The 24755-nt window shown below is 38.2% G+C and overlaps 1 protein-coding gene across 1 annotated transcript in view; it reads left to right on the top strand.

Moving 5' to 3' along the window:
* Positions 1-22872, top strand: part of NELL2 (neural EGFL like 2) — a 140431-nt gene extending 117559 nt beyond the window's left edge. The window contains exons 16-20 of the mRNA XM_031589561.2: positions 7433-7573; positions 15689-15882; positions 16801-16977; positions 19078-19302; positions 22056-22872. Coding sequence (XP_031445421.2) covers positions 7433-7573; positions 15689-15882; positions 16801-16977; positions 19078-19302; positions 22056-22106 — 788 coding nt within the window. The 3' untranslated portion in view covers positions 22107-22872. The remainder of the gene's footprint in view (positions 1-7432; positions 7574-15688; positions 15883-16800; positions 16978-19077; positions 19303-22055) is intronic.
* The last annotated feature ends 1883 nt before the right edge of the window (positions 22873-24755 follow it).

Genomic DNA, 24755 nt, shown 5'->3' with positions numbered 1-24755 from the left:
AGCCAGTGGAAAATTCCCTTTCATAATATTTCTATCTAATTTTGGAGCACCGCCACTGCCACACATAAAATAACAACACAATTGAATTTCTTTTTGCTGGCATTTAGCAGGACATATGGGGGTGTGCAGAAATCAATGGGGGATCGGGAGTCTGGAAAATTACATACTTGAAGAATTAATGAACTATAATTCCGTATTACATCCTCAATCACATTTTGCTTCCTTTTCATTAATGGAACTAAATTAGTTTTCCATGGACACGGTACTTTAAAAAATGCAGTCATGCTCTTGCGAGAATTAAAAAAAAAAAGAAAAGAAGAAAAAAAGAAAACATTTGAAAAACCCTGTTTTAACTATAGTTATTTTTTCATGCATCGTAACAGTTAGAAATATGTAGGGAAGAACATATCTGCAGCACTGACAACTTGGAGTAGTTTTTATGTGGTAATTCTAACCCAAATTCTAGTTTCCTGCCCTTTGTGGCAAAGTATGGTGTTAAAGTGACTCAGAATTTCTGCAAGAGTTTGAGCAGTGTAGAGACATAGACATAAGAGTGGCGACTCCAAAGGCATTCAAAATTCCTCTTTCCCTGCACCACCCTAATTCACTATCCAGAGGAGCAGGAAGAGGAAAGTCCAGAGTCTTCACAGTTCTCTGGAGGCTTTACCTCAGATAACTGATGTTTCTAATGATGTATCAAGTCCTTTTACTCATGGAATTACGGTACTCTGAGGTTAAAATTGTGGGTAACTCCGTGCTATGAGCTTTCCATAGTTTCATGGGATCTCTGATGTGAGGGTTCATACAATGCAAAGCATATACTAGTACTCAAGATACTATAACATAGATTTAAAGAATTACTGGAAGCTGAAAAGATCCAAGCAAGATTGTAAGCACAAGAGGCTTTAGAACATCCATTAAGGAAGGAAGAAAGAACTCCTTTGGGAATCAGCAGAGTGTTAGAAGAAAGATGATGATCAGACTTTCCAAAACATATTTAAAAGGCATTCTAAATAACTTTGGATTATGGTGTAACTGATATCTTTCTGGACTATTACAGTATCATAAGCTTCTGTATTCTTGCTTTTGTTAAAAAAAATAATAATTCTTCCATGTAATATGTATATGCATGCAATATATGGGAATGTAGTGGGATGGAAATCCCCAAAGTTGATATTTTAACAAGAGAAGATAGCACCGGTATATTGAACTAGCTTTAAGCTGTTACAGTTCTCCACTGGGATCTGTTTTCTCCATAAGATCTCAGCTCAGAGGTCTGATTAAACAGCAGAGTCTTCCCAACTATCTTCACATTAGAAATCTGCTATAACATGAAAACCAACGCAAACGCTTATCTCTTTTTCAATATGGGACTCTAGAACTTACTGTAGAGATAATGAATCCTTCTCAAAGCTGCTGAGTTTTGACAGTAGATGCATTATGCAGCACAGTGAACTTTTATTTTGTCCTACTCAGTTATGCCTTTTCCCCCTTGCATGCATATTTACTAAGATCAGATAACCCAGACATCTTAATCCTACTGGGCATTCTGTTATCTGAGCATGAGTTTGAATAGCTGGGGCATGTTCTTTTGTACTAAAGTCAGACATAACATCCTTGAAAATGGATTGACAAATGCAAAAGCATATCAGAGTCTGACTCATCCACGTGTACCCAGGAAAAAACACACCAAGGACTTATCTTTTCAACATCTTATTAGTACCCTAAGCAAATTCTTTGGTAATGTGTTTCTGACGGGATTTTTCTTTCAGTGTATATGCATTTTATTTGTGGGACTGGGATGCAGGTAGCTCTAGAGGTTATTAGGATGGAAAAGCCTTTGAAATGAGATCTCAAATTTAGCCTAAGACTGTAGTGATTGAGTGTTACAGAAGTTGCTGGCTGCTCATTAATCCTTATAAATATATCCAGTGATAATAACCCAATTAGCACTGGGAGAGATTACTGCAACTGAGTCTATTAATTAGCAGTCTTAGCTGAGTGCCATGTGTGTACTGTCCCAGAAAAACTTCCATGATAGATAGAAAACTAAATTCTAAATATCCACAGCTTTGAATATATGATGTTTCCTTCTTAATGGCAGAAGGCTGCTGGACCTTTTGTTTTTATTGACCTGGATAAAGCAGTTTGTGAAAGAAAGGATTTTTAGACTAAACCGCTCTGTCTCTCTAACTTAGTGCTTGATGGTGGCATGTAGGCTTTTCTGAGAGGAGGATTTGGTGATTAATATTTCAGTCTTGAAATGAGTAATGTAAAATGGTATAGCCATACGCCATCTCCCACCACACCATGGCTCTTTGTTGAGTGCAGCTTGACCACATTAGAGAGTTTGGTCCAATTGCTGGATGAAAGAGTATTGCTAGCTTTCAAATTGGCAATTTTATACCACTTTCCATCTTCAAAAGCTCTTATTATACAGAAATTCTCTAATAATATTCATCAGACTGCTAGCTTTCCTTTTTTTCCTACTGTACCAGTGAATAATTTGCTAATGATCTTATTTTGCTCTTCAGGGAGCAGGGTTTTCTCAGTCTCCCCAAGAGCAAGGGTGTAATAGCTGAAACTGATGCTACAGTTCAGGAAATTAGTAATTATGAAGTATATAGAATGTGATTTGGAAGAGCATTTTTTCGTGTCCAGGGGAACTAGGTGTATACAGTACTTAGTTACTTTCAAAATGTGTCACTGTATCTATTGTATTAAAGTGAGTATTTAGTTTGCAAAAAGGTGCAAGAGAGTATTTTTCCAGTTGAAAAATGGGTAGCAAAATATGGAAATAACCAGGCTGACTGATTTAAGCTTAAGAAAAATGCACAGGAGAAAAACAGAATCTTTGAAAACCAAATCCTGTGCAATGTAAGTGTGCAATAACAAATTACCCTGTTTGGTGGCAGTGTGGTGTGCGTGGTATTGCTTTGAGTGCATTCACGAGTTACATCAGGTAGTGAGGGGTCCTCATGTTCCTGGTGTTCTGTGAATCACACATCTGTGCTCTCAAGACAGTCCTTCAAGAGCTGGAACCATAAATCTCCTGCCATGCAGTGCCCTGGAGTGGGAAGACAGCGCAGCGGGTGCTGCTGCACAGCTGCCCTCCCGCCTGGCACAAAGGTTCCATCCACAAACCAGCTTGATGCTGCTTTCTGGTCCAAACCTGGTTCCTCACACGAATGGGGTGGCAGATTTTTCATGTGCAATTGTGCTGCTTATTTGAAAAATAGAGAAAATACTGCCTCTGTGATAGTCAGTGGGAGTTCTTCCATAAATTAAGGGCTGGGATTAGACCATTTGCTCTGGAACATAAGACAAATGAGACTCTCTTTTACCTCCTGGATGGAGATAGCTTTTCTTCTTCCCCCCCTCTTTCTTCCCCCCCCCACAGCTTCTTATAGCTAGCTGAAGAGGAGAACTTGCAACTGCAGAATAAGACTTTTGTCCGTCTACTTACAAATGCCACTATGTCCTAATGAAAAAAAGCACATACCTCCTCTTCTTGCACTTAAAAATCTTAATTTTTTTCAGAAGTGAAAATAGAAAGCCCTTTCAGTAACTTCCTTCAATAGAGCAGTGTTTCGTTTTTATGCCTTTCTAGTACAGCATCAAACAGAACTTCATTAGTGTGGTTAGTGTTCCATATAGCCCACTGATATACCATAGCCACTGGCCAAGCAAAACTTCAATCAGTTTTTGTTCTGTTGTCAGCTCACACCTCTGACTGAGCAGCTGCAAGATGATTCATCGGAGAATGTTTCATCAGAGGACAGAAAAAAAGTCATTTCTGGCTGCTTTTTCCATACTAATAAGATCATTTCAGTTGTAGATACTTCTACAGCACTTCCTGAGCTATGCTATGCCCATTTGAATATAGAAATCCTTTTATCCAAATGTCAAGAAAATTTTCCATGAAATCAGTTCTTTGGCTCTGCAAAATAAGTTTCTGCTGCAATTAATTGTTTAACACAGTTGTGACTTTACCTGAGTTTTGTCCCATTACAGAGTAAGTCTCTGCTAGAACTAGTGCTAAACTAAAGAATATAAGTTGGGATATTTAGCATGAAATTTTGTGTGTGAGGAACATCTATGTTCTGAAACCTACAACGCATGCCATATATTCCTAACAATTTAGTAGTGAAATTGTTTTTGATTGACTATGTTTGCTGTGATACCATGTAAGGAATAGTGAATTATTCACTACTGGTGCAGAAATGGTTCCGATTGAATGGTTTAGGCAAACAAACTGAGAATAATCTGATGTTTCTTAAAGACTGACAATGTGCTTCCACTGATGCTATTTATGGTAGGCATTCCCGCATAACTCCACTCCACTTTGCATGCAGCTGTAACAAAACTAGAAGAGTATATTTCTTTGTTTATTGGCATCTGTAAAAGCATTTCATCTCAAGTAATATTTCTTGTGATATGAGTTTGTCAGCTAGTTCACAAATAAATACAGAAAAGCTACCTTTCTTGTCAGTTTACCAATACTGGCATGACATTCAAGGCTCATTTTTCTGAATAATCAGCAAGCGAGAACAGCAGAATATGTTCAGTCTGTGCCTGCTATACTGTGCTCACAATTATAAAATGTAGAGATTCAGAAATAAATTGTTCTGAAGAGAGGAACATAGCTTTTCTTAAATTCATATCTGTTACTTTACTCTGAATAACACCCTATCCTTCACCTCACTACCAATAAATTCCACTTTCCAGAGGAAGACTGAATGCAGAGGAAGACACATGCTATCCAGTGTCTTAATGTGTGTTATTGAATAACATTAAAAAGCAGTCATGTGCTTCATTGATTCTCTGGAGCTTGTGGCTCCGACCACCCGCAGCAAGTTATATTGTTCTAAGCAGACGATCCCAGACCTTTAGGTTAACTTACAGTCTGTCCTCCTGGGTGAGTTCATCCCAGACTGTGTATTCCCCATGGTGAGTGATCTTCTAGAAAAAAATTCCTTCCCTTCCCTTCCCTTCCCTTCCCTTCCCTTCCCTTCCCTTCCCTTCCCTTCCCTTCCCTTCCCTTCCCTTCCCTTCCCTTCCCTTCCCTTCCCTTCCCTTCCCTTCCCTTCCCTTCCCTTCCCTTCCCTTCCCTTCCCTTCCCTTCCCTTCCCTTCCCTTCCCTTCCCTTCCCTTCCCTTCCCTTCCCTTCCCTTCCCTTCCCTTCCCTTCCCTTCCCTTCCCTTCCCTTCCGCCATTTGTGGGCATGTGAGTGAATACCAGAGGATAAAGCACAAACTGCAAACCAACCTCTTCTCACTACAGCAACATAATTTCCATTGATTTCCCTCTAATCTCTCTAACCCTCTTGAAGTCCCACTGGCCCTGGTTGCTCACAAGAAAAAGGCTAGAGCTTATACTGAGCTAGGGAGAGACACCCAGAACAGCTAAAGGTTGCAGGGATTTGGTATTGCTCAGTCCTGCAGCAGGACTACTTATGTGATTATCCTGCACTTCACAGCGTAGTTGAAAATCTTGTGTTTTAAAACCAATAGAGATTAGGACTTAATTTGTGGTACACATAGCAGCAAAAATATGTACCTAGTGCAATATTCCGGTAGGGGTGCTGGTCATTTCATTCTCATAAATACTGGTGACGTACACAAGGGGCATCTGGTCAGAAAGGCAGGTGACAGAAAATCAGGCTGATACAATAACAGAAATTCCTAATGGAATTGCCCCGAATAACTACAGAACTTTAAAAATCAACACGCTCACATTATGGCTGTGAGGTTACTCCAAGGAGATGACTGTCCTGGCCTTTCAATATGAAAAACTGTGTCAGAAGTTATTTAGCATGTGAATAAAATACCCAGGGCACATCGTGCCTACTTTCCTGGCATATGTAAGAAAAATGTAACTCACCAAAAAGGTGGATGTCTGAGCAATACCTTACGGTTATGTAGGCATCCCCCACCATACTCAACAACTTCCTTTCTTTCAGATGTGTTTTGGATGGATAAACAAGCCTTTAAAAAAAGCAAACAATGAAACAAACAACAACAACAAACACCTGTATTTTTAGATAGATTTCATAGGAGAGTAGAATGAGTATATCTTTGTCATGTACAGTTGTATTCTTAACAAGAGATTTGGGCCCTTACTGAAGCTCATGATTAATTTTTGTCATTTTATACTTTATATTTTGAAAGTAACAGATGCCTTAAGTGCAAGCTAAGAGGGACTGTGCGCAGCATTTTGGCACATTTACCTGTATCTCAGTGGTCACATTACATTTCTCCTCTGTAGTTTCATCCCAAATAACTGTAGGTCAACTGCTGAGGTACTCTTAAGAGTTTGAGTCTAAACTCATTGTCATTTTAGTTCTCGATTTTAAAGATTCCTGGCTGAATCTTCACTTGGCCAGCATGGTGAGTATATTGAAGGTTTCTTCAATACTCAAATGCACAGAACTTCTTGTTTCTGAAGGAAGTGTGTGTGTGTTTTGTCTCCTTCTGTGTCTGTTTTATAGGTACCTCTCGGTCAACTTGCTGTTCAAGTAGATTTTGCATAAAACACAGTGACAGTGTGTTAAATATGATAATGAAGGTCACATTTTTTTATCCCTGTTTGATTAAATATCCTGAAATTCCCTAACTGTTAATTAATTCAGAGACCTGTTCCTTAATATGACTTACTGCTTAACTGAAGATGTCAGAAATGAACATCTGACAAAGTTCTCTACTTTACTAAATATGTGAATTCAGGTGTCTGAAGGATGCCAGCCTATGGTGGATTTTGGACCAGTGTGTCCAGACATCCATACCACTGTGGGTTGTTACTGTAAAGTTTAATCAGTATAAGTTTTTCTTTAAGAAATGAGCATCCCAAAGGAGTTACTGGGTGGAGGAGAAAGTGTTGTGTTTCACCTTCAAGATCTAAGCCTTGATTTGGAATCCCAGCTGCTCTCTTTGACAGTGAGAGACGGCAGTCAACAATGCTGAGTGCCAGCAGTGCTGGTGTAAGTTAGTGGGATGTCCTGCTGACTTAACAGTAGTAACACTGGGAACATGAGCAAGGACGGCAGTAAAGATTTAATGTTTTGATATGGTGCCGGAAATAAGTTTTATCAGGCAGCCTGTACTCAGCAAAAGGGTTCTTCTTATCTTCCTTTCTTCATACTGTGGACAGTTTACACAAATGATGTATTACTGAGCATATACAGTGATGAAAGAAGTTGCTAATATATAAACATTAAATTGGGATTAGCAGAACTCCAGCTAGCTAGCCAACTTTATTAGCCAAGACCTTCTGTGGAAATGATTCACAATGCCGTAACAAAGAACTCTAGAAATCTAAGTTGCTATTATCAGAATACTTCCATGAAGCACCAGAGAAGTTGTTCTTGCATCAGATGAATATAGCAATTTCCTCTGTGTGAATTTTCTTCTTTTCTGTTTTTCTTTTGAATCAGACATTGATGAATGCTCCGATGGCTTTGTGCAGTGTGACAGCCGTGCTAATTGCATCAATCTGCCAGGGTGGTACCACTGTGAGTGCAGGGATGGCTACCATGACAATGGGATGTTTTCACCAAGTGGAGAATCCTGTGAAGGTCAGTGTCTAAGAAGGGTGGGGTGTTATGACTTGCATTACAGTGGTGTGTGGTATCTCCAGTTATTGTGGACAAATGTTGTCATATGTACTATATCAATGACAATTAAGCCTTGACCCAAAGAAATCATAGTCAAAACAAGCATTGTCAGAAAAAGAAAAAAAAAAAAAAAAAAGAATATTCCTAACACTAGGTGGAGGATTAGTGGCTATTTCTATGACTTGCTAAGATAATATATACTCAGGCACAGTGCTTAGAACAGTCTCATGGGCCCTACATCTGCTTCTATGCATTAGTGATTTCCCATGGGCTGATTGCATGCATTATAATCTATCACTCCAGGGTGACCTGTTTGTATGTCAGATTCTGAGACAGAAATGAGCGGTAATCCAGACCTCAGTTCTCCAGCTTCACTCCTTGTGCACTGAAATAGCGTATGATGGAGACACTTCCTGCTACAAAGGATGTTTTTGTGACCCTGTGACCCTTACTCACACTCTGGTCAATACTGGGGTGCTTCACCTGTGTGGAGACTAACTCCTCTTAGACAGCTGCAATTTGAAGAAAAACCTTATAAAATGGGAAGCGCAGTAGACTTGGAGATGGGGCAAGATATGGATTGTAGGGGATGAAAGGTCAACAGGGACAAGCAGATGGGAAGGTTTCCTCTGTTTATGAACAATGCTGGAGAGAACAGCAGGTTAGTACACAGTTATTTTCACACGTGGATTTCTTAATGTGAAAAGTTCTTCCTCTTTCAAAAGCTGCTTTTCTTAAATAAGAGAATAAACCAGTCTGCTTTGCCATGGACTACTTAGGGCAAAACTGGGAGTCTTTCTGCCTTGTGGCTGTGAATGCCTAAATATTCAGTGCTCAGTGTAAGCTTTGTCATCTTACTGTTTAAACTCACATTGGTGGGCTGTATCAGTCCCAAAGGGAAAGAATTGAATTAATTTCACTAAGGCAGACACACAAACAGTTCTCAAGCAGTGAGAATGACCTTTTCAGTATCCCCATCATCAATACTTTATTTCAACACATTTTCACCACAGCTGAAAGTCTCTATTCCCAGGAGGAATCAGCAATTTCAGTCAGCCACTGCTTTCGTAAGTCCAACTTTCTTTGTCAAGAACTAGCTAAATGTCAATGTTAGCTGGCCAGGTGTTAAGACAGGAAAGTACAAGGACTTCTGGAGAAGTTGTGATCCCTCTGATCACTACATCACTGTTCTGTCACTTGTGGCACAGGAGCATTGTGGCCAGGCATTTATGGGAAAGTTCTCAATAGCCCAAGCGTTATCTTAACATCAATATGAAATCTGTCCTGTGGACTGAACATGGTGGTGTGGCATGTGTCATCTCAAGAAATATGAACTAAAGAATGAAGCAGAAAGTATGAAGTTTTTAATAGTACCTCTGTTAAGATGTGCATGAACAAGCAACAACTAAGCAACAATTTCTACTCAAAGGAAAAGCCAAGAAAGAATAACTGCAGAGTGCTACATGTATGTAGAAGGGACAATTATTTAGCATGTTCTTACTTTTATAGGATCTGTGACGCTGTGTCTTAAACAGAAAATAAAACTTGGAGAAGTAGCCTTAAATTTATTACAGTTTGGAAAGCTGAACTTTGAGTAGCAGAATACAGTAGTGTGAAAGCAATTGCTTTCTCCCTTGTCAGATCTTTCCACGATGAGATTCCTCTGCTTAAAGACAATCTGGCAATTTCTCCAGTATCCCCTATGTTAGAGGTGATTAGACTCAGCTGGCAATTTCTTGTGTCAGTTCTCCAGTATCCCCTATGTTAGAGGTGATTAGACTCAGTGATTGGTGGACAACCTTTCTGACACTCACTGTAACACAGGAATGTCCTCCAGGCTGTACTAATCTCAATTTTCAAACCTTGGTTCTCCACTTGCTGCCTTCAGCTGTATGAGCTTCATGCTGCGTCCAGGCCCAATGTCCTCTGTGACCTTCTGGTTCATGCAAATACCACAGCTTGGAGAATTGTGGATGGAACAGTGCAGACTTGCTGAGAAGAGGAATTGGTCTCACCTTACTTTCTTAGTGGAACAAAGCATTTAAGCCGTGTGGGTATTAGGAGATATTCTTTGAGAGCTTGTTGATTTTGCTTTTTAAGCAGTCTACTTCAATACAGCGTTTATACAGACTGCATAATAGGCTTGTTGTCTTTGGCTTATCTTCAGTAAATTTTAGTTGCTTTGAAGAAAGTTCCCTCTTTCTTTGGAGAAAAACTTCTAAAGCAAGGAAGTGTGGACTCAAATATTTTCTTTCTTGATTGTTCTATATGTTCTGCCTCAAATCTGGGTCTGTCTGAGCTCCCTGGATGCTTGCCAATAGTACTACAGAACTCTGTGTGCAGAGTTCTGATCACAGAGTTCTGTGATCAGTATTAGTCATAGTGTTTCCACCAGCAAAACCTTCAGTTTGAAAGATTCAGATGGAAACATTTCTGTTAGGAGGTAGAGGAGCATTTCCTTAAGAACTTTACTTTAGCAGAATACCCAGACTGAACTTTTCTTTAGGAAACTAAAAATTTCTGTTTGGTGTTAGAGTCCTTGGTAGCATTAGACTTTTTCAGTGCCTGAAATAATTGTTGCCAAATTGCCTATTTTGCACATATATTAAGCTTGGCTACCACTGCATCCTTGGCACTACTTAGAATACTGAGTATTTTGACTAATGCTGTACTTGAATGTAGAAATTTATAATCCTATTTCATTTGGTACCTGCAGGCAACAGAAGACCAGGAAATTCCTTTGCTATTAGTTTCACTTCATGTTATACCCCTGGGTAGACCTATAGTCTCAATGCCAATTACTGGGAGAAGTGATGGGAAATGCAGACGTAGGACTTCAGACTCTTAGCAGCATTGGTGTTTTTTCCTTTAGAAATATAATTATGTTATACATTATCTTATTTCCAGAAAAGCAGTGAAAGATTAGCCGCTTAACCTTTGAGAATTGCATGGTTTTGGAAAGTCTTAAATTTTATATATATATGTAAATATAGCATTCAGCATGGTATATTACCTAGAGCCCTCCTCCTCACCCCCCTGCAGCTTTTTTTTATAGTTTATTTATTCAGTCATATTGATGATCTGAAAGTTGTCTCTCATGTACTATTTCATAAAAGAGATGGTAGATATTGCAGCCTCAAGCTTCATTGCATTCAACAACTGAAACCACCGAGGGCCAAATCTTAAAATAAGTACATTTAGGCCAAGTTAACATTTGCGCTGCAGTTCTGTGTAAGATTCTGATTCTTTTGAATTTGTCACCTGCAATGTCTAAAAGCTAAGATCTGCTAGAGAGACTGTATTGGTTTTGTATCAGAAGTAGTGCAGGTTATACTTCATCAGCTGTTATACATTTTGCATAATTCCATGTCAGAAGAGTAGCTCACCTAATTAATGAGCTCCCATTGGACTTGCCAACAGTATCTGGCAGGTACCAGCTGTTTATACAGAATGTAGGAGCAAAATATCTTCACTCTGAGCAGGTATCAAATGCTTTAAGTGAGAGCGGGGCAAATGAATAGATTGAAAAGTATTGATCTGGAATGTCCCATCCAGTTCAAAAAGCATCTTTTTTGTTGCAAGGATTTGTCTGCATGTAAACCTGCAGATTAGGATTTCTGTTTTGAAATGTCTTCTTATGTTCTTTAGTACCACTGCTATCCTACTTCCAGTGTAATAGCACAGGCTGCCTGTCTGCATGGAGGGCTGGGTCTCCCCATGGACAGTTTTTTTCAACAACACAGAATAATGAGATATGGACGTACACTGCAGGAATGGGATGCTCTATTCTTCAGCAATGAAGAAAATCCAAAATGGTCACTTGGATTTGGAAGGCAGAGCAATTACTGAGTTTTGAGATGTCTGAATTCATCTCACAGTACATCTGCTATATTAACTAATGCATGAGATCTGTGTTTGAGAAACCACTGTCAGTTTAGAGACCACACTTAGATTTTTCTACAGTGCTTGTCATTTTTAACAGAAGCTTTGTTATTGAAAGCTCATAAGGAGACGGGAAATAAAGAATCACTTCAGCAGCAAATCTTACTAGAACTCACAAATCGAGAAAATCCTTTTGTCTTTCTTCACAGTCACAGAATGCCAACTATTAAAATTACAGGGAGAATTTCATTCCTTCCACCTCAAACAGAACTCTAGGCATTAAGACTTCGTTTTGGCTTTGGGAACACAATCATCAGCAGAGAGAATGCAGATCTGGAGACACGTGTGTTTAAATATTCAGGAGTGTGGGCAGAGGATGAAATTGGCAGAATTTCTGAAGTTTTATTAGAGGAGTAATAAAACAGAAGACCAGTACATTTTATGAGAAAGTGAATTGAACTTGTTTACTGTATCAGGAAACAACATTTCTGTGAAGCTGGTTTAACCAGCATCTGAATTCTCAGTTCTTCGTCTTCCACATCTGCTAAGCTCTCTGACAGCTGGCTTGCATGAAGTTACAAATAAATTATTCATAATTCACTTGCTCTTTGAAGAATGGTTGCATCAGTTCATAAATTTATTTGAGATAGACAAGGAGAGAAACCAAACCTTCTCTCAGAAGATTCTTTTTGCCTTAAGCAAAAAGTATCCGGGTATCCTTGTACTATCACCCTGCTGAGGAGGCGGTTTCCTCTCAGCGCTGAAGTAACTGAGTGTCTTTTGGAGCAAAGAAACTGCCCACCATCCCAACCCATCTTTCAACAGTGTATGTCTCAGTGATTGAGATGTTCATCTTCTCTTTATGTACATTACACTGATATCAGAGAGATTCTGTCATGAAGATATGTCTGGGGAAATTGTTTTTTTTTTTTTTTTTGTCTTAATGTGAATGCCATGCATTTAAGTCTGGAGGGCTCATCCAAGGTGGAAAAGCTGCAGCTTTCTATCAGTTGCATCAGAGCATGTCTCTGAGCCCTTTGTCACTACCTAGCAAGGTACACAGTTTCTTTTTTCTTCTAATACTGCCTTGTTCTTGTTCCTTGTGAGTTTATTGCACATTTTCTCATCTGCTGTTATCAATATTATATTTGGGTTTCTTTTTGCCCAAAAGAGTATTGTGCCGCCATTTTCTATAGTAGCTTCAAGATCACGTTCCATTATGGATGTGAAAGATTGATTTGACTTTTGAAAGGGTACTTCCCCATGTGTCTTATAATCAATTTCATCAATCGAATTTCTTATTATCACTTACTCAATCACTATCAAGAAATCAAGAAATTCACTGACAGTTTTTTGTTCAATACTTTATTAACAACAATATTTTTCATCTCACTGTTCACTCATAGCTCCAGATGACTTTTAAGTATATTGGGCAGCACATGTTCTGGCACACATTCTTTGAGAACTTTCATGGGCCATCTCTCATTTACAACAACTTGACCATTTGTTGTTGCCACTTATTACTTACTAATTAACCCACTATAAATTTGTGATTGAGTGATTCCCTTTCTTCCAAGCAAAATAGTTCCTTTCAGAGTATGCAACATACAAAAGAGCTCAGCAAAAGTTTTCAAATAAAAGCAGTACATTATATCAACTATATTCCTCTTTGATGCCTTAGTATGGTATAATCTCTTACAATGGCCAGATTGTGAAAGGAATTTGGACATAAGTGCCAAATGCAGATATAGTGTTTGTAGGGTCAGCATTCGTTGTTTAAAAGGAACTATTTTTATTTACATGACAGCTGAATTTCCTCCAAGTAGCTCACTAAATATGACTGCTTTCAGTTAAGGTACAGCTTGTTGGGTAGTGATATTATTTATCTTTGAAACTTCATTGTGAAAGCTTTGTACAAAAGAGTGTTTTAAGCAAATGAACACAGGAGTCTGAAAGTAATTTATTAAAAGGGGCTTCAGTGATTAAGGGAATCCCACTGTTAATCATGACATTTAAATGGGATCTGTGTTCTCTTCACTGAATAACTTAAAACCATTTAGAATGAGTACATAGAAATATACTTATGAAAATGTTAATTTTCAATTGCCAAATTGTAAGGATTAAAGAGAAAAAAAAGAGGAAGAAAAGGACAATTCTTCTATCCTTCTGCTCTGCATAGACCAGCATCACTTAAACCATTCTTTTTAGCCACTTGTCTAAAAACATTCTAGGCTGGAAAATGCACAGCCTCCACACAACCATCTTTTCAGCTCATTCTGTATCATTGCTGTTAGTAAGGATGGGTTTCCCTTTCTGAGTACCTGGGACATTTCAACTCTTCAGGTCCTTTCCATATAAACACAGCCACAGTCAATTGGGTTCACGATCCTGGCTGTCTTCTGCCCTACTGAGACAACATCCAACTCCATAAAAATCAGAAGAGAGTGAGGTAGAAGATGTGGAGAATTGAGACGGTTTGCTTATTCTGGGTAAATTTGATATGTAAACGAGGGCACCATAAACTGTGATGCATGGAATGTAATTTCTCTTCCAAATCTGCTAGCATTGTATATTTAAATATTCTCACTAGTTCTGTAACCTTTTTGTTTTCCTTTTAACAACATTCTGTGGCAGTGATTTTCATAGTTTGTTTATACATAGTATGGAAAAATTATTTCCTTTGATCAGACTTGAATTTGTTGTCTTCCTCTTTCATCTACTGTCCCCTTTCTTGCCCATTCAATTATATAGAGAACGAAAGCTCTCAATATGTTTTCTCTGTGGTATCCATTATTTTTTTGGTTATGTACATCCCCTCTTGCTGATATTCTTTCAGAAAGGAACAATCCATTTCTTTTTAGTTCCTCTCAAATAAGATTTTCCTCATCCTTCCCGGAAGCCTGAGTAATTTTGCAAAACAGTTTTTTGAGATGCACTGTTATTATGCAGTGTATTTAAAGGAAACCCACAATGCTGCTTATTTATACAACAGAATTCTAATATTTTCCCTGCTGTTTTTCATCTCAATTCATATTCATGTTAGTGACTTGTTTACTTTTGTTTGACTGCACCCACACATGGAATTGAAATAAGCGAGTTATTTTTCTTTATCTGAATATGCTTGAGGTGAACTGGAGGTTTCATTTCCATTCTTGAACCCAAAGCTGAGTGTTTTATTAAGTTTCTGTGCTGATGTTGAAAGATATATGAGTGATCATATTGCTTATTTTGTCTTTTGCTGGTTTGTTTGACAGCTAAATATCGCAATACTACTTTTTAATGAACTTTAATTAAGAGCCTGGGCCAGACTGCTGTGAAATTTTATATGAAGTAGAACTCACTGCATTGGTACTTTTCATTGCCATAGATCTTAATCTTCTAGTTTTTCCACATTTTATCACATATGGCATTTTACTTCACGATTTTTCAAAGCTTATTTTTTTTTCAGATGGTTTTCCTCCAGATGAACAGCTGAAAAAGTTTAGTAAAGACTATTGAAATATAAGGCAGTTTGTGCAAAATAATTTTGAGTGTACGCTGATGAACTAAGCCTTTAAAGGTGCTCTTGAACTCTATGTGATATGTTTGTTTTGAAGTCAATTACCTTTATTCACTGGAGGCATTCCTATTTTTTTTTATTTTCTGTGCTAGACAGAAAGGCTATAGATGTCTTTGCAAGTTGAATAATTAAACCATTCTAGCTTGTACACTCTAATAAATGATGCAGTTCTTACCTAAATGGACATACAAGTCAGATGTCGCCTTTCACATTAACTTCTTAGCAAGTGAACTCAAATGTGCTAGACAGAGCCAGCAAAAAGTTTCGAAAACAGGTTTTTGCAGCTTTACTTGTTTGATTGAAAATGTCTAATTGAATGGTTGCCACAAACTAATGCTCTCTGCATGGTTTTTTTTTGTTCTTGTCTTTCCTGTGATTTCTTTATTCTAACAACCTTGCTCAATATTTCATTTGAGAAGATGTATAGGAAGACTCCAAATATGATGTTTCTAGAGTGATGGGACTTTAAAAATATTTTTTGTGAACTTGTAAGTTATTTTTTCCTCTTCTGGTGAAGTACAAATTAATTCTCAGCTAAAGGCTTTAATGACCATGAATCATTTATATTGGCTGCCATAGGAACATTTTTGTTAATTGAATGCAGTCTAAAGGTATTACATGGCATGTTTTTGCAGACATTGATGAATGTGCAACTGGAAGGCATAGCTGTGCCAATGACACTGTTTGCTTTAACTTGGATGGTGGCTATGACTGTCGATGTCCACATGGCAAGAACTGCACAGGAGATTGTATCCACGAAGACAAAATCAAGCACAACGGTCAGATTTGGGTGCTGGAGAATGACAGATGCTCTGTCTGCTCATGCCAGGTCAGTTGAAATAAAACCAGCTGCTTTTGCAAAAGTGGTGGAAGGGATGACAGGAAAAATAATATTATTCAAGTGAAATTTCTGTTTTAGGTGCCTTTTCATTTGTGTATGTGGTGCTTCACAGAAATGGAGTTTTATAGGGCTTCGGGGAGAGCTTCTCTCTTCAACCTGCGTGAAGAGATTCCATGAAGTTTCTCTCATAATACTGGCAGAAGGGGAAGAGTACTGTTTTGTTAGCAGAGATGCTGCCTATCTTTTCTGGGTGGGAGTAATGGCATTTTCATGCAGAGAAATTATCCAGGCACATACTGGTTTGATGACTGACACCAGTATCTTCAGCAGATGGCTATAAATAGAGGTCAGTGCTGCCTCTGCTTAGCTTTCTCAGATGTTTGTTGTAAGAAGCCCACAAGCTAAATGCAAATGGAGATTGAAGAGCCAATACACTGCTAAAAAATCCTGAGCATTTCAGAAATTCAATTTTCACCAGCATGAATTTAATTTCTCACTAGCTATCATCATTTTTACATGAATAATTATAAAAGAGAGGGAACTGATCTAGAAGTTTAGCAGGTGACTCAAGCCGTGCCGATATAAAAATGATATAACTCTATGCAACCCATTAAAATTTGACCCTTTTTAAAGACACGCTTGAGTTTCACCACTTCAAGCTAGAATTGTCTGAAAGTTGATTGTATGAAGGATTTATATAAGGCAACAGGGGAACTTTATGGTCGTTACTGAGTATTTTGTGGTTTCTAACTCTCTGAATTGTATTTCAACAAAAGTATTGTATAGTGGAAAAACACACAAGCTGGTAGTGGTTTACAATCATGCCAACAAATCAAATTTTGGTGCAAGAATTGTAGGAGTCAAGCAGATTTCTGCCATCACTCTGTATCTGTCTTCCAACAACAGAGTGGATACGTGATGTGCCGGCGAATGGTCTGTGACTGTGAAAATCCCACTGTTGACCTATTTTGCTGTCCTGAATGTGACCCAAGGCTCAGCAGTCAATGTTTACATCAGAGTGGGGAGCTTTCCTACAACAGTGGTGACTCCTGGATACAAAACTGTCAGCAGTGTCGCTGCTTGGTAAGGCTCCTGATTACAGAGGAATAAGCAGGAGGAAAGAAAGGACATGAGATATGCTAATCTCTGAATATTCATTTTCATATATTAACATCTATTTAGATCCCTCTGGAGTATGTGTATAATCAAAATCTGACTTTCATGGATATTTATCAGTATTATCAAGTTTCAGTCAAAAATGTATTTGGACATAATAGACATAATAGAAATTATTTAATCACAAAGATTGTTTTAGCAAAGAGTGTAAGTCATTTGAGTATGACACCTATCCAGTAATACTCATGTTTTCACTCATTCAGAGGCTGATGAGGCTGTATAAGGATATTCTAAATATGTATTCATTATCACAGTTGATAATTTCAAAGATGTTGATAGACTAAAACATGTTTATTCACTCAGACATTTCCAGTAACAGAAAAATTAATACGACTTGATGCATTCTTCACATTAATGAAATAATGAAAAAATATATCTTTTGAAGCTTGTGATCTTTTTCCTGGGCAGGTATTTCATAGTCTTAGCAAACCTGTACTGCATGATGGTGTTCAGGGAATTGCCATGACAGAAAAAAAATCCCAAGATAAAAGCAACTAGCTTTTATCACAAGTTATCTCCAAATGTAAAGCCTAGTTCAGCTTTCCCTTGTCAGTGTACCATGAATAACAGCCAGAAACCAATTTCTGTAGACACTGCTTTTGGTGTTGCCACTGCTAAAATCCAGTGATACAGATTCCCAGGTGTTTCATTAAAAGTCTTAGAAACAAAACAAAAAACTCCTGACCGTTTGGGATCTCAATAGATGTCTCTTTATTCAAGATGCTACTTCTGTAACTAAAGCTTATATTCTTTCTGTCACAGTGGTTTTTAGGTGACAGTGTATTGTCCGCTCCTTGTCGTGTCCATCACTACAAAAAATAAATCAAAATATCAAGATCAGTAACTGGTTTTAAGATTGCTTTCATTCTTTCTATCATGCGATTCAAAAAGAGAGGAAAATTGATCCAGATGAGAATTCTGTGAAGGAGTAACTTCAACAATAGTTTCTGCAACAAGAGGTGTAAAATTGAAGATATGGCAAACCTCTGGGGATTTTTTTCAGCTATTGTTCTGGTACTGAACTCATAATCCTCAAAGCATTAGGTTCACTTTTGTGAATACACTTCTTTCCTTGGGAGAAATGCTATTCTCTTCATCCCCCCTCAAATCTTGACAGTCTATGTTTGCATGAGCTGAATAAGTTTGAGGTCAGAGACAGATCTGCTCCAAAGCAAACTAGTGTTAATGATATCAGTGAACTCTTTCCTTTGACTGATAGATCTGAAACTTTGTCCCTTCTCCAGAACTGAATGAAAATTCGCCCAACTTCTAATAACTAAAGTGAATAATCAGACATCTTAAGGTCTGTGTACAGGTGTACAGTAACTTTCCCAACAACATGCTGGCCCCAAGCAAGTCTCCCTTTTGTATTTTTCATGCTCTGTACTGAACCCATCATGCAACATGCAGAAAGCATGATTAATTTTGGAAGCCAGGTAATCAGATCATAACCTCCAAAATGGATAATAAGCCAATGGAAGTCTTCTCACTGAAAATGCTGTGATGTCTCCTGTTCAATTGGGTTGCTGGTGGCTCAACACCCTTAGTCAAGCCATAAGCTTGGAACATATAAGCTCTAACCTTATCCTGAGCTGAACAATTGAGGGGTTATACTGAAAACTAACAATCTCAATAGAAGTAAGAACTGAGGAAGTGGAGACTTCAAGGCGCTTTTATAGTGAGACCTGTTATGGTTTCTGTCTCTCATACAAGTAAGACATCTCAAGGACAGGTCCATATTCTATATTTCACAAGGTCCATGGAGAAGTTTCAGCTGCAGCTTGGTGCAGAGTCTAACGGACTTACCCAGAGCAAGCAGAGAAAACAACCAGCTTGCTTTGGCTCTCACAGGCAATAAATGCTAGTGTTCTCCACACTGTCTTCTGAATAGGACCAGATAGAAAAAAACTAGCCTGCAAACAAACATAATGTTGAATCAGAGAAACGGGCAGGGAAGCAAAACAACAGTGAATAATTTTCTCTTGTTCTCATAATATTTTTAAACAGCAAGGAGAGGTTGACTGTTGGCCCTTGCCATGCCCAGAGGTGGACTGTGAGTTCAGTGTCCTCCCTGAGAACGAGTGCTGCCCACGCTGTGTCGTTGACCCCTGCCAAGCGGACACCATCCGTAATGACATCACTAAAACCTGCCTGGATGAAATCAATGTTGTTCGCTTCACTGGGTCTTCTTGGATAAAGCATGGCACAGAGTGCACACTCTGCCAATGTAAGGTAAGAAGCAAAAAAATTAAGCTGAGATGCTGCTTTTCTAGCTTGTTCTGTGCACATAAATATTAATGCGTTCTGTCCAGTCAGTTGGTGTCTGCACTTGTTTAAAGGCAGAGGATATTACAGTAAAAATGTTCAGTTTTGCTAACTTCACTTTTGCATGTGCTGGAACGATGGTTTAATGTGCTAGCAGGTCAGATGTAGAACAACAACCTATGCTGCAGTGGGCTGCACACAAGTCACAGAGCTTGGCTTTTTCACAACAGCTCAGTTCAAGCTTGATTGCGGTTCTTACTGTACTGCTGTATGTGATATGGGAAATATATAGAGAAACAAATAGATATGTATGGTTGAACTTCAAGAAATGCATTCTGTGTGATACTACAGAGTTATCAGAATGATTTGATTTGTTCTTTGAGAATAATAATTGCATTTGAGAATAATGGGACTAGTCACACAGTTCTATAGCTTTCTTGCTTTAAAATTACTAGTAGGAATCTACACGATGTAGAGAATATTTAGTAGTTTCTGTAGTCAGAGGAAGCCATTGAGAGAATTTTTTTTTATGGCTCTGGGCTGATGTGAACTAAAGCTGTGAGAGAAAAAGATGTTAAAATTAGTTTTTCTATTAAAAATAGACTCTGTATGGTGAATAGAACCAATACTGAAGAATGAAAAAAAGTGATCTCACAGTAGCCAAGGAGAGAGAGACAGCAGGATTCATCCAGATATCTTTAATTTTTACTGAAATTCATCAAGGTCTTTATCCTATGTCCTATCCAAGGAAGAGACTTCCCAAATTCTAGTACCTGGTACCATTAACTACTTAGAAAGTTGCACATAAAAATAATTTGACTTCAACACCACTTTTGAGAGAAGTGGGGAGTAACTGATTACGGAGCAGAAGGTGTCAAGCAACATCTTCCTCCACTACTTTTCTGACATTATGCTGCATGAAGCAGCAGTTGCTATTGTTGGGAGATGGTTCTTTTACTATGGTAGTAGTATGTGCCAAGTGAGAACATTTGGGCATTTGTCTTAATGTCAGAACGGGTGGGTGGTTTGGAGAAAGTGCTGTGAACTGACAGTGGCTAATGGTGAGAAAGCCAGATGCTGCTCAAAGGATGTTGAAACAGGCTTATGTGCACAAACCCATATTAGTGAGAACGGCAGCTGGTGGAATACAGCAACTCCAGTGCTAGGAGATACTTTTGGAGGAATGAAATGTAAGAAAAAAATGAAATTTTTAGAAAGAAAAAAAAAAAAAGGAGGGAATGAGAAATTGTAATCCTGTGACTTACCAGTTTGGGCTTGAGTGGCTTTCTGAGATTTTTGCACCTCATTTTCCCTATCTGTAAAACAAAATATTATGCATGATTCTTATGTAAAACACAGTTAAGATTAAGTGCAAGGAAATGTGTTCTTGTTGTAGCACTAATCAGTGGCAATGCAGAAATAACATAAATAACATAGCATTTCTAGGGGTAGCTGACAGTGTGTTGTTCCCCTCTGCCCTTTATTCTGAATCTCAGCGAAGACTGAATCTTTAGGCATGGACTAATTTCTATTCCATGTGAACACATAGATAGTCTAATAAAATAGACTACTATATGTAGAAGATGTTAACATATACTCTGCCAGACCCTTAGATTTAAAAACAGCTTGGACGAGAATCTGCTTAACAATGAAGATATAGCACTTTGGCCCCCTCTCTTCGGAGTGATTGTCTTTTTGAAATTCACTATCTGTAGCATTCACTATCTGTAGCATTTTCAAATTGTAGTTTTGCACGCAAGAACCTCTCTCCTCCAGATCAGGTTAGTGCTATACCCAATTTGTATAGTCCTCTTGTTTGCCCTGTGTCTCCTCATTCTTTTCTTGCAGAGAATCACATTGAAGGTCAAAGCTCAAGGCTAAGCCTCTCTAACCAAGCTATAGCAAAATAGGTTTACACAAATCCTTTAAGAATTCAGAAAGCTTGGCATCAGCTAAAGCAGAATTAGTCACAAAACCATTTCAAATCACAAGAAGGTGAACATTAGGATTGTCTAAGCTTCTGTAACAGGGGAAAGAAAATATTGGAATGATTCTGACCTTCGTCTTTAATTATTCCTGGCAGTTTAGTCAACTAAATATATTTGGAACAATTTAAAAATAATATGCATTTTATTTGCACTGTAAGTCTCAATTGAAGAAAAGAAGTAGCAGAAAGGTAGGAAAAAAAATCTTCATAGGTTAATCATGTCTATAGGTACTGTTAATTTCAAATATTTTTAGAAAAATGTCCAGGCTATCAGGAAAAACAGTATGGATTAATATTTGCTGGTGTTGCAGCCAGGAAGAATCAAATTGAAACATTCAATGCTAAATAAAACCCAGAGTCCCTTCTGTCTAATCTAAATAAAACTCCCAGCTGCCCTGCCTTGTTCAACAGCTTTGTTACTTGGGCAAATGCCTGATACCTTTATGTGAGGAGCATTTCTTCTGCTGATTCTAAGCTCCTTTCAGCTTGACTGTTGTAGCTTTGGGATATAGACCACAGAAAACCAAGCAATTAAAAGAATTATTGTAGCCTATTCCCTTAGACATCAGAAGGACACAACAACAATTTCATGAATATAATCAAAATTTGTATCCAACTGTATTTTACACTATACCTTAAAATCTGATACGAGTTTTCAAATGGCTGAGACTTTTAAATTGACTGAGCTCATACAAGATGCTAAATGTTCCAATTCTCTTTGTTCTTCCTTTAGAATGGCCACGTCTGTTGCTCAGTGGATCCACAGTGCCTTCAGGAACTGTGACACCAACAACCATCTCTCACAAGCAGTTTCTGGTTAAAGAATTTTCTGTCACAAAAGACCATTAGACCAAAAATTGTACAAAATTAAAACTAAAATTGAATTGTTCTTGTCCATCTGAAGTGCAGAAATGTGATGAACTCAGATTTTTTAATCAGAATGAAATTTATGGGACTCAAGACAAGCTCAGATGTGTAAACCTCTGAATGAGGTCAGACCCAAATGTTCTGGCTATTTGTCTGTCTGACTTCATTATGCAGGATATTAGGTGAGTATAAAGTGACACATTGCAATGCTATATATAGTGATGTCAAGATTCAGAGTCAACCAGGAGCTCTTACAGGGTCTTCCAAAGCTTTGAGAGTCCAACACTTGCCCAGATGCAGAGATTTTTACCTAAGCATAATTGGTTCTTCACAAATGTGTTTGAATGTTCACTGCAGAATATAGCAGATGTTTGAGTAAAAGGATGAAGCCTTCAGGAGAACATAGCAGCTAAGATGTGATATGTACAGTATATGCGCTGAAAAAAAAAAAAAGATACAAGTTGTTGTAAAAACAAACAAAAATAAACAAATAAAAAACACTGAAAAAAAAAAAAACTAAAAACAAAAACCGTAATGCACAGGCATGGCTTCTTAATGTTTTCTGATGGGAAAAGTCATCAATATTTCCTTGTTTTACTGCACTTACTATTATTTCTTGATTGAATTTGTTCAGTATAAGCTCGTTATTGTGCAAATTTAAATAAATATTTCTCTTACCTTAAGTTTCTGTTCGTGTCCTCTTTCTTTTTCAAGGTATCATTTTTTTTCATGTGTGTTGTTGTTTTGTATCCTTTGTCAGCATGCCTGGGCAGCTGGGCAATGCACGTAGAGAGGAGCAGTGGAATTAGAAAGGAGCATGTGAGAGTTTCTGCCCAGCACAACCCTATGCCTGTCATTTCTTATCTCTGTTATTAACTTCATGCATGTGAGTCAGTGGATTGAACAGAACAATTTATGTGCCCAAAGATCAGACTCTACATGCCAGTGAGATGCTGCCACCCAGAGTGGGTACAGACCATTTGTGTGTGACTTACATCTGTTCAGACAAAAGGGATGCTCTCTAGATTCTTGCTCTCTCCAGCTGCCGTAGGCAGGTTTGTTTCTCCATAAGCTCCACAGCTGTTTCAGTTGTTTGTGTAAAGTATCTTAATGCATGGGGATCACTTCAATATGCAAGCTCTATTTTCATTACTGCACTGTTGGGACAATAAATAAAAGAGGCTACATGACCAAAGCTGTTTTATTCTGGGAAAGACATGAAGAATAAAGCAGTGCTTAGAAATTAAGGACTGAAAAGGCTGAATACATAAGGAATTCATCACAAAGAGTGAAAACAAAATAGAAAAGGAGGAAACTGCCCCAAATGGCACCATCTCTTTAAACAGTGCTTTAGTAGTCACATTCTTTTCAACGTGCATTTCTTGTCTTTAGCATCTTTCCTACCTTCTCAGTTGTCACAGGCTAAACTTCCCTCACGTACTAAGAGAATGACTTAGTAGTAGACATGATTTTGAAAGATACAAAGAAGACTTACGAGGAAAATCAATGTAGTTATTTTTAACAAAACTGTAGTATTTTCCTTCAAACAAAGGCTACCATGTAGTGTTTTATATACAGGAGATGAAAGGAATGCCATGCACCTTCATGTACCATGTATCTGTTTGTTGCAAGGAGTTGGACTAGATGACCTTTAAGGGTCCCTTCCAACTCAGGTGATTCTGTGATTCTATTATCACCTTGAGCCCTGGTGTGTATCAATTACTGCACGTTTCTGAAGCAGGGAATATTGGAAATCCTAGGCCACTGGATGCAAACAGCACAAACAAACCAAAGACACTAAAAATCTGAAGAAATCCTGCAAAATCTGATTGATAGCTTACACTGGACCATTAAAACTATGAAGATTATTCCGATCAAACAAACCTTTTTCCTCACTCTGTCCATAAATAACAGGCACTCAAGGGATTTACTGTTTTGTCCAGTTCCTGGCAAGCTGCAATCAATGTTTCTTAAGAAAAGTGTAAGCTCCTTGAAAAGGAGGCTGCTTTCTGTGCAGTGTTTTCTTGCCTGCTAGCAATTGTTCAGAGGTCATGTTTTGTCCTCAGCTGCAGAGGTACATTTCCCGTTGCTTTCAGTGGCAGCTGCACACCTATTTCTGAGAGAAGGTTTAACAGACAGCACTACTGTTTAGAAATTGCACTTCACTTTCATTAAAGAAAGGGAATAAGATAGGTGCAGGGAATACATGAAAACCATACTTATGATTTTGAAAGATACAAAGAAGACCGAACATTTTTCAAGCACAAAATCCTCATACACTGTTGCATGGTGCAGAAAGCACTGACTGAAGCCAGTGGAGTCGGTAGAAGGAAGGGCAGACAGCCACAGCTGTGAGCATCACTATTTTGGGTGTAGGGAAAAGTAAGTTATGGGTGAGGCAAGTGTGCCTGCCCCTGCCCTTGCTTTGGTTTAGTTCAAGTCCTGACACCAGATTTAGATTTGTACAGATATGAGTCACTCCCTGGAAGGCACAGTAAAACCGGTACTTAATCCCAGCATTTATTCAAAACTAAAAATATGAATAGATGGAAAATAAACATCTCTT

This window comes from Phasianus colchicus, chromosome 1 (assembly GCF_987193195.1).
Source record: "Phasianus colchicus chromosome 1, bPhaCol1.hap1.1, whole genome shotgun sequence".
Taxonomy (NCBI): Eukaryota; Metazoa; Chordata; class Aves; order Galliformes; family Phasianidae; genus Phasianus; species Phasianus colchicus.
The sequence above is the reverse complement of the archived record's forward strand: the minus strand, read 5'-3'. Positions and strand labels throughout refer to the sequence as shown.